Below are 15742 nucleotides of genomic sequence, written 5' to 3'. Positions count from 1 at the left end.
TACGATTAAAAAAAAAAAAAAGCTGCAAATTTGAGAGTAAAGACGTTTTTGAAAACAGAGACTAGCTGAGCCTTTGCTCTTCTTTACACATGCAGAACTTAGATGTAGGGACCTGCATTAGTAAATGTAAAGAACCTCCAGCTGCAGACATCCAGGGATACCCTAAGTTCCGCAAAGGCACCTTTCTTAATTTTCCACATTCTGCAGAGCTTCTCTCTTACTACGTATCCTGCCTTAGCTGAACAGTGGTCACAGAAGCACATACAAAATGGAGATAAGACATGTCTCAATTCTTAAAGGTCATGTTACAAGAGGAAGCAAACTTCCACAGCACCCCAGCTAGATAAAACTGTAACCAGATCACTGAACAAGCTGTTCAGATTGACTTACAAATTCCACAGGCCATCCTTTCAGTCTCACAACATTAACCAGACTCACCTAGTTGTCTTTGCAACTTACTATTTTTTCCTTTTTTTTTTTTTTCTTCTCAAAGCACTGAAAGCAGCCCCCAAAAGGCAGGTCTTGGCAGCCTGGCTAGAACAATAACCATCCTCCCACACCACCGCCAGGAAGCCCTCCTCCCACTGAAACATTTAAAACATTAAAAGTCAGCTCCAAATCCAAGCGGTTTGGGCAAAAAGGTTCATGCTGATTCTGTGTTTCTGGCTGATGGGAACGAACTGCAGAGCCATTCGGTCCATCTCATCCCACAGCAAGAGCCTCCGAGGAGCAGGCAGCACAGCGCTGCTCTATCCCCAAGAAGGAGCTGTGCTTCAATTCCCAATATAGGAAGAAGAGGGCAACCGCTGTTCCCGAGCTGCGGGAAGAGCTCCTGGGCAGAATAATTGAAAGCATACAGGTATTCAGTGTTTAGTTTCCAATTCTCTCATTCATACTTTTAATGTTTGGCAGTCAAATCTGCTGTACAATAAGCGATTTTTCACTGTGCTGACAGTTCAGAGTACTAACAAAAAAAAAAAGTTTCCTCTGCAGTCAAATATTTCACTTAAAACAAAGAGTTTCAATGTGTGGGCAAACCCAATGCGTTTGCCTGAAACAATTCTGAATTTTAGTCAGTGACAGCTTGGAATATAACTTGGAAGGGGGAAAAGAAAAAAAAAAATTAAAAAAAAAAAATCACATCTCCATTAAAAGCTTTAATCAGAACCAAGTGATGGTACTATAAAATGTCATATGCTATAAAAGTGTTTACAGTCATGCACAGAGGAACATGGAGGCAATTTTGTAGAGTGACTCCTGGAGCAAAGGCCTCTGAGAATAAAAGTGTCTTTAGATATTTGTTATCCTGTTATAGTTGATATCACCTTGAGTATACAATGCCTGCCTGCATTATGTAAACACTTCATTGATAAATCCCTCCCCCACCTCCCTTAAGCTGTGTCAGACTGTTCTTAGCTGACAGATATAGCTGAAACAGATGCTGCTATAAATACCCTTGTTTAGCTGTTTTGAATATAATTTCTTTTGTAGAACATGGTGGATGCTCTAGTTATCACTGAACTTGCACCTGTGCTCGAATTTATTACTCCTTTATACACATCAAGATGCATTTTTTGAATGATTCTATAAAACACACACAGAGGGTTGAATTCTGATGCCTCTTTCTCCTCTTCTTAAGCAAAGACATCCTTTACAAAGGATTTCACTAATTTTAACTGAACTCTTATTAAGTTTAGAAGCTACAGAATCTAGAGCTGGTAAAAGTTTACCTTTTACAGCCAGACAAACAGTTATTTCCCTCTATTTACTCCCTGTAGGCTCCAAACTCCCACGACACTTGCTGCTTTTCAGCTTGGTGTGAAAAAAATCACACAGCTACACTGGCAATGGTCACAAAGCTTACCATCTGGGTTTTTAAACCTCATGCACTTTGGACAATAGCATGATAATATAAGCACAGTTTTATAAAAAAAAAACAAACCATAGAGTATAACTTGTGAATAGTCCGAGGGAAGAGCAAGGAAGTCGGATTTTTGCCACAGAGCAGTGGGGAAAAGCCAAATACATGCCAGTATGATAGCACACCATGCAGTCGAGTGCTACATAGCACACAGACAGCTAAACGTAGGCTTCTGGACAGTTGGCAGTTGCAGCTGGACCTGGCTTTAAAATGAAGAAAGGAGTTGTACTAACTACCATAATAGCCTGATTTAGGTTATATCCAAGTTATATTAGGCAGCAGCCAATAAATGGGAGATCATCTATCAGCATTCACACAGAAGCTCATTTGTATTTTCACCTGGCAAGATAATTTCTATTTTTAATATATTATTTTGCTCATACCCAAAATACAGAGATAGAAACACATTTTATGATATCCACCTTAAACAAGTTCAATGTTGTTTTAAGCAAACACAACCCATTTTATATTCAGTCTTTTTATCTAAAGATCTAAACCATATTCTGCTAAGCACTGCTACCTATGATCCATATCCTTTAACTCAGGGAGAGAATGGGATAAAACTTCTATGCAACAGGCTGTCCTCACTGCAGGCTGAAGATGCATGGGGATGCACCTGGCCCATCTTCTGAAGGAATCTGTCTGGGTTTTCTTTTCTGATGTTTATTTTGGTTCAAAGGACTTTGTGCTCATTCACCTGCAGACAACCTGGCTGGCTCAAAAAACTTCTTTTCACACTCCATACAACCTTCTTCATAATGAGGATACTGATCCATAAGATGAACGATGTACGGTAAGGGCAGTGAAATCAGTTCAGTACTACAACTGCTCCATAAGACTATGTACCCTTGACTAAGCTATAATGGACACAACCCCAAAGAACCACTCTAAACTGACCAAATGTTTTCCACCGGAGTTATTCTAACCCCTGACAAATATGCTTCATTATAATTAATCTCTTGATTAAAAGCTGAATCACTAGTTCCTCTGAAAAGATGTGAGCAACCCAAACAAGGACATGATCTTTCAAATCAAAGCCAGCTATTTAACCAGCTGAATTTACCTTAAAAGGACAGCATCATGAATAGACTCGCCCTACTCCTCAGAAAACCTCCTGAAGACTATTGAGAAGCACTGCACTCCTTCAGCACAACTAAGATATAGCAACACTGACTATAGGTTTAGTTTTCCTTACCCACCCATCTAACACCCCAGGAACTAACTAGCTTTCTTCCCACCACTATTTTGCGCATACTGAGCCAGTTTGAGTCTTCCCATCTGTTAGAACTAGAGGTTTTGAAGATGATTATTCCAAATAAGTTTAAAGGTTTCAGAACAGGAACCAGAGCGATCTCTCTCCTACTCAGCCGTTAAAGCTTGCCTTGATTACTTTGATGTAACAACACTTGAAAGCTCCTATTCTTTGAAACTAATTTAAACACATTGAATTGTTGAAAGATTAAAAACCGCAGTCAGCTAATTACACTCACTCTCATCTCTTATTCAGCAAATGAATCACTTTTCATTACCACTTAGCTGAAGTACATGAATTTCTGCCTAATTAGAAATGTTGTAGATGGAGCATTAGCAAGGCTGGAGCGGGTCAGGATATCTTGCCTGCTTCATTTTTAATTCCTAACAGTAGAGCCAGATAGGAAAGGCTTCAGATAAGAAGTCATTAAACAATTTTAAATTATTTATAAAAATTACTTTGCCCAAATTATAATTATTTTTTTTTCCCCAAATGCTCTCATAAACGTCAAATGGAATGAAAGGAAAAGCAGCCCAACATTGATTTTAATGAACATTTTAATGTTATGTATAACAGAACATTATGAATACAATGGAAACAAAGTTTTATCAATTTAATAATAAAAAAGAAATCCAACATAAGAAAAGGGAGGCAATAAATTTCATCCTATAGTATAGTGCTTATTCTTAACAATATTCCCAGTTTGTGAATATAACAATGTCTTTGTATTCCAGATTCTAGAATCATGATTCATGTGAACTTAAATGCAGAATTACAGAAGGAAAAACAAAAACCCCAAAAACCTTAATTCATCCTTTTGTTTTCAGTAAATCAGTAAAATCTTTGACTGCTACAGGTTTCCTTTATTAATATATATATTTTTTACTCCTCTATTGGACTCCACAACTGCTAATGCCATATTTACACAAAAGAATCATCAAATGTGATATAAAAGCTAAGATCCAATGCTGTTGGGTTAGGTAGGGTTATAGATTTACATAACTTAAGTGTAATTCACCTTGTTATTTTTTTGTAATGATGATGCAAAAAATAAATATTTTTGCCTTTTGACTGCTGCCGATGCCCTAAACCAGTGACTCCATAGGGATATTGGTGGTACAAAGGATGCTAGAGTGCCACTGTAAAAGAACTGCAAGAAAGTGCATTTTCTGGAGTTTTCTGCCAGGAAACCTTCCAGCAGTCTTGGATAAAGCTTCTCCCAGACTTGCACTGGATATCAGTTATAACAATAGAAGCATGTTAAGACCCCCAAAATCTGTTGATCACCAAATTGCTGAGAGAGGATTTTTACAATAAAAATTTGGGTAATATAGCAGTGTGGCTGGAACATTAGCAAAAGTATATATACATTCCAGGTCCCTTTGAATTAGCCATAATCACATATGTAAGCCATTTTTGGACAAAAATATATATTCTTATAAAAAACTGATCATAGTACTTGAGTGACTTCAATTGTGGACTCGGTGGTAGTAAAAGGAATGATCCAATTATGACAAAGCTATCAGGGAGAGGGGGGAAAAGAAAGTCAAGGTCTTCAAGAAAAAAGAAAAGTATAAAATTAGATTCAAACATTTTTACCCAACCCCCATTCCAGTCTTCCATCAAGTCTCAAAGTTAAAATTAGTTCTTCTACACAGGAAAGGTTTTTGTGATGGTCTCAATACAAATTATTTTGTAAAATCATCTAACACATTCCTTGGAAGAACCTTTCACCCCTCCAGAATTTGAATACTAGTTATTTCCACACTTAGAAAATAGCTTTTGGTTCTTTATGTAGACACTTTAACTGATAAAGAAAAAAAAGTATTGATCAGTGTTTTCCATCCCTTCCCCAGCTATATTTGTGCAGCTAAAAATCCTTCATTCAGTCTGCCCATTTGTTTTATTTTTATTTCATTTTATTTATTTTACAATCTTTATTTGCTAAAATTGGCAAAATTTGCAAAGGCATCTTGCTTGGGTTGTACAGTCCCAGGTGTCAGAGAGGTCATAGCGATATTGGGTACCCCCATTCCTATTGTGCCTGTCAAACCCATTCCTGTAGCTGGCACTCCCATGTTCATGTTTATTCCCATCATTCCCTGGTTCATCATAGGCGTGGGTCCCATGGACGTCATTCCCATCGTACCTGACATCACACTGGGCATTCCCATCCCCACAGGAATGGGCCCTCCCATCAATGGGCTTGTCTGGGGTCGAACAGGCATCATGTTAGGCTGAGGATTGAGGTTCACGGCTGCAAAGTTTTGGGTCATGACATTCATGGGTTGTTGCATATCTGCAAAAAAGAGAACAGGGTGCAAAAACCATTCATCAGAATCTGGTGCTGAAGGTGCTCATGTATTTTAAGAAACTTGTGGCAACTGCTGTGAACAAAGATAGCCAAAAATGTAGCTATTTTGCTCGTTTCCCTGTTTTCCGTGTGAAGACTCAGAAAACTTTTACAAAAGTTTTAAATAGCGTTTTATAACAATACATGCTACTATGCATATTCTAGAGAAGTTCTAGAGATTAGGAAGCCCAAAATCAAGATAGAGCAATGGTGCAAACTCTACAGTAAAAACATGCAAAGACACCAGCCTCCTAGCATGTCAGTCTTCATTTAGAAAATACCACTTTTGTCAGAACCATTGCAGTAGTTTAAGAAATAATTACGACAATGCAGGAAAACAGTAATTGACAGACTATTCCATCTCAAGGACAACCTACTAAACACACACAGGGCTTAGCATGCATGCAAAACAGTGCAATAATCACTCACTTTGTTGCTGCATCATGGTATTAAGTGATGGCTGCTGGGGTTTGGAAGGCTGCATCCCAGGTACTAAATTGTCCAAACTGATATTTACACTGGGATCTGACCAAGTTGAGGGTAGAGTTTTGCTTGCATTCTTCTGGACCATCTCTGTGCTTGCATTATAAAGAGGGTTAGGCTTCGGCATCATAGTGTTCACACTCTGCAGAGGCTAAAAAAGAAAAGTTTGTTGGGATCCACTTGAAACAATTTAGCAATAGGAATCACGACTAAACAACAAGTGTTAATTTTTCCACAGAAGACAATAAAAAGCCAATGAGATTTTTAGCCGTGAACTTCAGCTCTTCCAAAGCAGTGTTGCCCCGTGCTGTTACACCATTAGAACGGGTTAAAAGAGTATTTTGTAAGCTAGTATCAAGCTCCCATATCAATATGTGGAATGACAGTGATCATCTGCAGTCAAGTTTTGAACTCAAACATACTGATTTTTTCCTCCTAACACCAAGCTGACCTGTTATGGTTTCCAAAAACACTCTCCAGTGAAGCAGGCACTTCTGTGTTTTGGAGAACAAACTGGTCCTCACCTCCATCTACTTGAGGCTGGAAACCTATAACATTCTGTGAAGTATGGCTTTAAGGTTTAAAATATCATCAACCTCATGTTCCCCAGCAAAGCAGCAACACTTCATAGAACAATGAAGACCATCTGAGAGAAGACTAGCTTATAAAAGGAGGCTTTCCAAGAACATTTGACACCTTGTCTTTTTAAGAGGTTACTCAAATATTTCTGGACAAAACTTTCTTACAAAATGCTTTTTGCAACATCTGAGTGACTAGGTATGGATTCCAAGAGTGGAATACATTCATTTTCAATGTTGTGATTAAGGAGGAGGCAAAAGATTGAGGAAGGTCATGAGCAAACTGTACAGATAGCAGCATACCTGTGACCTTGACATGGGTAAACTGATGCCCACAGCATTGGAGCTCATCATAGAGAAATTCATACTTTGTGAAGAGGTCATGGTTGTCTGAGAGGGGCCCATCAAATCAAAAAGGTCAGTAGAATTTGAAGCAGTTGGAGGCTGGCCAGAAGCTGGCTGTGAGCTACTGAAGAGCTCCATAGCTGGCTGCTGTGCCGTACTGCTGAAGAGCTCTCCAGATGAAGCACTGGGACAAGGAGAAGCTTGGCTGAAGGCACTCCAGTCACCAAAGTCTCCATTTCCACTTGTTGCTGTACCTGAAAGAAAGGCAACAGTGTGGGAGGAAGGAAGACAGAAGAAAGGCAGAAGACTTAGAGAAAGGCACTGAGCAAATGCCATATTCCATGAACTGAAACAAATGAGAGCTGATTTGTGTCCGTCCAGATTAACATCTGCAGGTAGAACCTCCATCTGGACATCATTCCCTCTCATGAATATTCCAACAATTTTAACAAGGTAGCAAAGGAAATATGAAACACCCATGCACAGAAAGTAAAAGGATGTTTGATAACATGTCACCTGTGGATGCAAGACAAGTAGGGACAGGTTTTCTTTAGCTGAAATACAACTGAAAGATAACTTAGGGGTAGATTGGAGGCTCTAGTCAAAACAACACCTAGAACTTTGATAATATTTATCAACTTTTCATTTCTGCTCTGGTATTTGCTGAGAGAACAGTTGTCAAGAATGAACCACTTGATAAACCAAATTCCATCATGATAAAACAGACAACTACTTCGAAACTTGCTTATATACAATTAGTAGCTCTTTGTATAAAACAATGCTTAGGGGAATAAAACCCAGAACTTTGAAAGCAGGTCGCCAAGGAATTCTTATTTGAGGTGATAAAGAATAATTTCTTCCCATCCCATGAAGTGCTCATGTAAAACACGTTAAGTTTTCTAAATTTGATTCCTGAACTAACTGCCTTGGCTTGAAGCAGAAATTCAATCTTGGACCTAGCAATTGTCTCAGCAGAAGCTTTGCTGAACTCTTAGTTCATCACTCAAATTTTGTTTCATTTCACTATACCAGGGTTGTTGTAGACAAACATTTAAATGAAAACACAGCAACTTACAGCTCTCTCTGAATCTTACTGTGAAGAGCGTAACAGTATAAGCTATTTGTAGACAACTGCAAGGGTACCTATTTCAGGATCACAGATGTCCAGAGACACAAACCAGTGAACTGAGAATATGTCATAACCTTTGAGTCAAATGGGAGATGTTATCTCCCTTAAAAACACATGTTTTTCTATTAACAAGAAAAGGGTTACTTCACAGGAGTGATAGGGGAAGAAAAGCTTACAAAAATATCTACAGGAGATGCTAAAAATAAAGCAACGCCATTTAAACAGCTCTCATCGCTACATAGTGAATTGTGTTCCAAGTTTGGGCCATTGTACAGGTCACCTTTTTGATTATGTCACTGATATACTTTTGGTACTTCAGCTAAGTCACAAGCAATGCCATTGCCATATGCAATGAACTTTGAGTTCTAATGAACAGTGAAATCATTCCTTGAATTTCTTTAGATGAGCAAATGAAGATTCAAACATGTAAAGCTGGGACAGATGAATCTAGTACCAGTTTCTACTTCCTAACCTATACAAAGGCTAGTTCTATAATGGCCATCCGTAGCAATTTTCTATAACTGTATTCCACCCACTCAAAAGGTAACTGCAGTAGTCTTTTACACTCCATGTAAATATTTATCAACATACGTCTTCAACCTTTAATCAATCTTTATCTTTACCAATACATTAGCATTTAAAGAATAGGAGAGTAAATCTGTTCACAAAATCCAAGTATTGCCAACAACTTCAATGCACAAAGTAGACTAATATTCATTAGCTTAGGGCCTTACTAGAACATTTGCTTTGATCTCCCTCACAAAGAGGGGCTATATTAGAATGTTTCAATTAGTATCACATATTAAAAATTAAAACCTACTTTAAATATTCCTGATAGATAAGTAAATGCTGAGTGTGCTCCTTCTATGTTCAGACCTGTGCACTGAGCACAAATAATGGAAGTGGGGGTAAAAGGGATAAGGTTTTGCCCCTTCAGTAGAACTTCAAAGATGATTAATCAAGAAGGAAAAGATTTCTAGAGGGGCTTACGCTGTTCAGGAATGATTAATCATTTCACAAGACTTCTTGTCCCTTGCATAATGGTGATTGGAATAGATTAATCATAGTAATGCAGATAAAGGATTGTATCAATTTAGACTGTATTAACACAGAAATTATTTGCATAGTAGGCGGCTTAGTGTTTGCAAAACAACTTGGTTTTGACTAAGAAAGCCTGTAAAAAAATTAGAGCTGTTCTTTCCTGACAAGCAAATTAAAGGTGTATTAACTAATCCACGCACAGTACAGCTTTCCTAACACAGCAAAATAAAGGAAGAGATATAAACATGCTGACTAAAAGCTGGCTCGCAGGTAGATTTGCTGATCAACTTCGTTGCTATTCTTTTCTCATTTTGGACTTAATCCTACACGCTGGCTGAGAATCCCCATCAAATACCACTGCTGCCCAAATTAGCTTCACAAAAGACAGCCAGCCAGCTCCCTCCACTCCACGTTTGCAGCACTGTCCTGTCTGGGTAGCACTGTAGGCTCCCAAAAACGCTCCACCAAAAGGAAGCTGATTGCTTTAGGTGGCTTACCAGCATTTTTTTTTCAGTCCAATTTTAAGGGAAACGTTTTTCAGATGGTGGCCACATCTGCGTAATAGCTTGTACGTTTGCAGGCAAAATGACTGCACATACACTGAGCCAACCGCATGGACACATGACAGCTCTAAACTGCATGCCATGCAACCAGGCAAGGGCAAAACTAAGTGCTGTCCCAACAAGCATTACTAAAATCTTGCTCTTGTGATTGGCAGGGGCTTGTTCATGCCTGACTTAAGTAAAGTCTAGACATCTTTTATTTAACAGGCTTCTCCTAAAAGGGAAAAAGACTGTAACAAATTGTTATTTAGCCAAGCTAAAATAAAGTGTTGGTCAGCTTCATGCCGCAAATGCATACATGCAACTTCAAAAGCCATTGGTGAGGTTGTACTGCGTATAGAAGACATGACTAAATTCCCCTCCAACATACCAGGCCTTCCAATAGTAACCCAGACATCATTGGAAGCTTTGGAAACAGCCTGTCTCAGGCTCCCCTTGTTATGCCATCCGGCAAGGCCAACATAATTGTGTGCCTCTAAATAATTAGAAATTTTTATTATTTTTTTTTAAAATCTTAGGAGACAGGTGGGAGCTGAGGACATCTTTAGGGACTCTTCTTTTTCTAGCACAGGTGGGCTGCTACTTTCCATTGAACGCGATCCCATCTTTTGGTTTTGTTCAACTTACCCATTTAATTTACCGTCCTGCCCATAACACTAAGGTTCTGATCTGGACCCTCTGCACATGTCCAGAAACTATAAACAGCAACATAAAACCCTTCTAACAACTTTTCAGTTCACAGCATTATCACAGGCAAACCAATCAGACTACCAAGCACTTCATGCAAGTCTTTTTATCCCACCAGAGCAGCTAACTTTTTTTTAAAAATAATTAATACCTACCTGTATCTGAAAAACTTTCAAACTGTTAGTTGAAGTATTAGAAAAATTACTGGGTTTTATTGCAAATAAAATAGTTGAATAACCTTACATAAAACACTGGGAAGACTATGATGATTAATAATGTGAATGGTCCTATCACTACAGCCAATTTTCCAATCATTTTTGAAACACAAATACTGTCATCTTGAAGCATTCATCACTGTAGAACTCCAATTAATATAGCTCCTTGCCCACAACTGCAAAAGTGGGATGCTCTGGGCTGTTTTTTTTAATTGTTTAGTGAGCACTTTTCAGCCAGCATTTAGACCCACACTTGGTTATTTCAGGTTTTACTTTTCCACTTCAGAAGTCACGTCTTATTTCAGTGCGTTTCAAAATTAGACTTGAAGCTATGTTTTAAGTCTTATTATATGCTTATATTATTAGATGAACAGGGATATATTTGTAACTCCTACTAACATTTTTCTGAAATAAAGTTCATGAAAAGTTTCAGGTCCAATGAGACATGTGCAGTGCCAGACAGTAGATATCTTCCGTACTCAGTGTAGCACTTGTGGTTCAGTTACATAAACACAGTTTGCCCCGGAAAGGGAAGTGACTTTCAATAATGCCGTGTGGCATCTTTTCCCCTCTTTCTGCCCTTAAACAGCATTTCAATCCCTAAATTAATCCTACCTTGTGATGATGGGAAACTTGCTGAAGCAGCAGCTGAACTAAAATCAGCAAATCCTCCAAATGGGTCAGTTGATCCACCTAGAAACAGAAGGAAGCCAAATGCTGTTACAGGATTGTGCAAAGATCCATTGCAACAACTGCATGTGGGATTTATGAAGAAAAGCTGTTTTGTATTTGGCAAGATGGATTTATTGATTCTGCTCCCCAAGTCAGCACTGTTTTTCCTGTTCATCACCACACTATATTTATACAAGCCTGAGCAACAATAAACTGGATTATTTCCAACTGTCTTGCAGATCTTGCAATTTTGTTTTCCTAGGGAAGAACTAAAATACACAAGTTTTTGCTATCTCTAAAAAAAAAAATATGGCAGGATTAAAAAGGTTAACAAGTTTTTAACTAGTGAGGGATGCTACTAGTTTGTAAAATTAAAACTTTAGAAGCATAATGTATAAAAGCCAAGCATTTTTATTGTATAAAAGTTAATTTATTATGCTTACTATGAAAAATCACATGTCACCTTATATTTAGTTTTTGTGTTGCTTAAAGCATGAATGATTCTGCAATGATCTTGAATTGGGATTTCAAGGACAGAGCTTGCATTTGTGTTCATTTTTTTATAAGTTTGCTTCCTTTCTATAGCAGGAACATTAAGTTTTCCAACCAGACATTTGTATACAGCACATAAATTATTAACTTCTGAATACAGCATAGTAACAATTGTTCACTTAAAAAAAATAGAGCCAAGGTATAAAAACAGGAGAAAGATTTAAGAACCATTTTGGAAAGCTGCTTTTTTAAAAAATAAAAAAACAACAAAAAACAGTTTACAAAAAAATCATCTAATTATTGTTGATACTGCTTTTAAGTAGGTGTTCCACTGACCTGAGAAAGCTAAGAAGTTGACCTTATTTGTTTGTCCTCAAAGATTTCACCTCCAAGCAGTCCCACCCTTAGAAGAAGCTGCAGCAGTTCAATTATTTTGCTTTTAGTGTTATGCGTACATTATATAGGTTACATCACAGCTGCTTAGCCTGCAGTGCTTAGAAACTAGCCAGGTGGGACTGGAACATCTGTGCTGCACTCAAACACCACCAGGGACAGCTTCCAACATCTGGTGCCATTTCTGAATTGTCTTATCGCTGCAAGACATTCTGCCCCATCTGCTACTCTCAACTGGGTTAATTAAACTAGAACCATCTCCTTTTTAATAAATGGCTAGCAGTAATAAAAGGAACCATTCACTTTCTAATACATGTGTACTTGTATTTCTTTTTAATGTTATTTTTACTGTAGACTTTGCCAGGAAGGCGACTGTTCTTCCAAGGGGAAATGTCTTTTCTTGCCAAGCGTGTAGCATATGATAGAAAACATGAGAAGGGAATGCAAGGATGGTCTCTCTGAATTTTCAGAAATATAGCACTACTGAAATCCTTTTACCACCTTTTCAAGAGGGAGAAGATTTCACACAAAGTTAAGAAATTTCTTCAACACAAATTCTGAAGTAATCTAGTAAGCATCTTACATATGTTTATATAGAAGTTTTATACCGACTGCAACCTGAGAATGAAAAAGGGTAAAATGAGCCAGTGAAATATCAAGCTAAAAAACCTGTTCTGATCATGTTTACTCTGCCTACTGCAATGAACATTTTAAAATCTGTTTTCATCACATGTGTCCTTACAGAGTTCAGAAGAGGGTAATGCTTTGAGAGTTTATATGCAGAATGAGCAACACAGATGACATACTCTCAAACCACATCCTCAAAAAAATCAATGCTCTCATGCTATGCCTATTATCCCTGGGCTGTTTGACAAAGTATCTAGGGATTAATTTAATTTTAAAAACAGAACTAGGTTCAAACCCAAAATAACCCCTTAACATTTTCAGTCAAGTCAACTTCCATTCCACCTCTATTGCCTGTTTTCAAACGAAACTGAATTCCAGAGAAAGGTGGCAGAGCTTAAATGAATGCAGTAACTCTCTAAAGAAAGGTATCACTAGCTAAGATTAAAGAACCCCATCTCCAGTAACAACAAAAAAATTACTTCCCACAGGTCTAGCCACAGATTCTACATCTTCTCAAACAGATTGCTCCTTTATGGCAACCAACCGCCCCCCTCACGTACAAATTGTGTTGCTTTAGTAATGTGTAACCCCCTAAGCCTCACCAACCTTCTTCTACATCTCTGCACCTGAAAATACATAGATAAGCAAATTCTGAGTTCCCTGAATTCACATGACTTCCCTGCCAGTTCCTTCACAGGACAGATCAAAGGCTGCATTTGACCCTTTCCCTGTGTCTTGCCTGACACTGGGAATGTTCCCACACCCTGTGCTGCAAGGAACAGTGGTCATAACAAGTGACCTGCACGTGAAGGACAGTGCTAATCTTCTCAACATGAGCTATCCTCAAAGATTCCCATGTGAGATCTGTCACTACAAATGAACCCTTTCCATCTGCCTTCCCAGGTCAGCAAAGAGGTTATTTAGCAGGACCAGCTGGTAATATGCCTCTTCTCAACACCATCTCTAAATGCTGCTTTGGAAAAAGAAGAAAAAAGGCAAAAAGGAAAAAGGCTTACTACAGCAAAGAACCAAACTGATGAAAGATTCAAATGCACCATAATATGGAAGCTGCTATAGTTCTGCTTGAAATACGGGAAGGCTCACTTTGAATTGGAGACATCTTATTCTCAATGTGATTTTATTTTTATACATAAAGACATATACATATGTATATAAATAAAACCAAAAAGGGCTCTAATCTCTTTTCCCATAGAAATAAGAATTGGATAGGAGAAGTTTCAGAATTTATTTGGGCTAGTGGTTCTGATCGAGGATCTTAAAATTCCATGAAACTGTGGTAACTCCAATGTACAACACACACCTTTGTATATGAAGTGAATAAAACAGAAAATAACGCAAAATAAGTTGTTCCTTAAATTTGGGGGCATTTGTGCTTAAAAAAAGAGATGTGTGAGATGAATTTTATTTCTTAAACATTAGGAATTAACACATATTTCAGAAGAGACATATAAACTTTATCTACTTTCCCAAAAATAAAAGTGAACAAAGTTTTAAAGATCTACCAGAAATAACAAAGGAAAGATTGAGACGGATCTGACGTGGTACTAATTACCACGTCAATCCCTCCCCTCCAATAGTTTTGACATATTTTATATTCTATTAAATACTTAGAGGTCGCATTTTGGTAGCCTAATGATGAAAGGAACTGTGTTGCACAGAGTGCTCATAATACTGGCTTTGCTCATACATTATAATAAAAATACCTAGTGTGACATATTACACTGGTCCCACTACAATACACTCAGAAGCGGTATAACTTCAGAATGGAAGTCAGTAAGAATAGTTTTTACATATGCACAAATTCAGCCACCTTGCCACACATGTGGGCCTCCAGCTACTCTGGACTGCCATTTTTTGGTACTTTCTCTGTGATTTTACATTGTCTTTAAAACAAAGAAGGAGCTGATATCTGCGGTCCCCAAGTTACACACATACACTTCTACAAACAATGTGAATATGATCCCATATATAGTAAGAGAAGTTGCTTATTTGTAATGGAGAGCAGTTACATGAAAGGTCTCTACCTATGTAAAAACACACGCTCACATTTTATTTGCTATTCAAAGTGACCTTTAAACAAAAATTCTGCCCACAGTTAACTCTCTCCCAACTGTGCCATTAGACCACAAATAGATTAAGTCCTTTGTCTATTCCACGCTACCACTATCAAAACTGTCAATATTAAGAACCATAAGCACAATAACAAGGAGGTTTTGAAAAGCAAACCACCAAACCCCTGAACTCCTCTATCAATCATGTATACAATGGACTGAAATTTAACACATTCCTAAAAAAGAAACTGCATTTTGAGAGCATAAGGATAAGTCCATATGAAGGTTAATGAACTTAAAATTCAAATGCACATTTAGAGAGCGAAGCGACACGTTTTACAGTGACTAATTTTACTTTCAGGTAGCAATTTCTTTTTGGTATTAGGGTTGGGATCAACCAAGTGCCAAGACAAAATAAGATAAAGAAACAAGTTTACCATATATTTTAGATGAAAGCTTATATGAAGATCATCCACCTCCAGCTGCCTAGCCTTTGAATTGCACTATGAGAAATGCTTGAATGTGAATGGATTGCACTTGCTTTTAGAGTTAATTATAAATAACTGCATTACAAACACAGTTTCTGACTGATCTGGCAGTTAATCTTTGTGCTGCTTGCTAACGTTTATTAGTCCCATGCAATAGCACATACAGTACCTTGCTACAAAAGGTTCTAGGCAGCTCCAAATTTTTTGAGTATTCATTTCTCAATTTATCTACCACTCTATATAACAACAAACAAGCTTATCCTCAGGAATGGTTCAAAATATGCATTAAGAAAATAAAACCAAAATGTGCCTACCTGTTGAGACTGGCTGGCTAGTTCCATCAAACAACAGATCAACCAGGTCATTAGACGACTTGCTGCCAGAGGGTACAGAAGCCTGAAGAAGAAATCACACAATAGATCTCATCTCAT

The 15742-nt window shown here is 37.8% G+C and overlaps 1 protein-coding gene across 1 annotated transcript in view; it reads right to left on the bottom strand.

Moving 5' to 3' along the window:
• Window positions 1–3712: 3712 nt before the first annotated feature.
• Window positions 3713–15742, bottom strand: part of CLINT1 (clathrin interactor 1) — a 53473-nt gene continuing 41443 nt past the window's right edge. The window contains exons 8-12 of the mRNA XM_049829295.1: window positions 15626–15707; window positions 11183–11260; window positions 6891–7186; window positions 5956–6160; window positions 3713–5472 (exon numbers count right to left, since the gene is read on the bottom strand). Coding sequence (XP_049685252.1) covers window positions 5111–5472; window positions 5956–6160; window positions 6891–7186; window positions 11183–11260; window positions 15626–15707 — 1023 coding nt within the window. The 3' untranslated portion in view covers window positions 3713–5110. The remainder of the gene's footprint in view (window positions 5473–5955; window positions 6161–6890; window positions 7187–11182; window positions 11261–15625; window positions 15708–15742) is intronic.

This window comes from Accipiter gentilis, chromosome 26, assembly GCF_929443795.1.
Source record: "Accipiter gentilis chromosome 26, bAccGen1.1, whole genome shotgun sequence".
NCBI classification, from domain to species: Eukaryota; Metazoa; Chordata; class Aves; order Accipitriformes; family Accipitridae; genus Astur; species Astur gentilis.
This window is presented reverse-complemented; position numbering and strand designations above follow the sequence as displayed.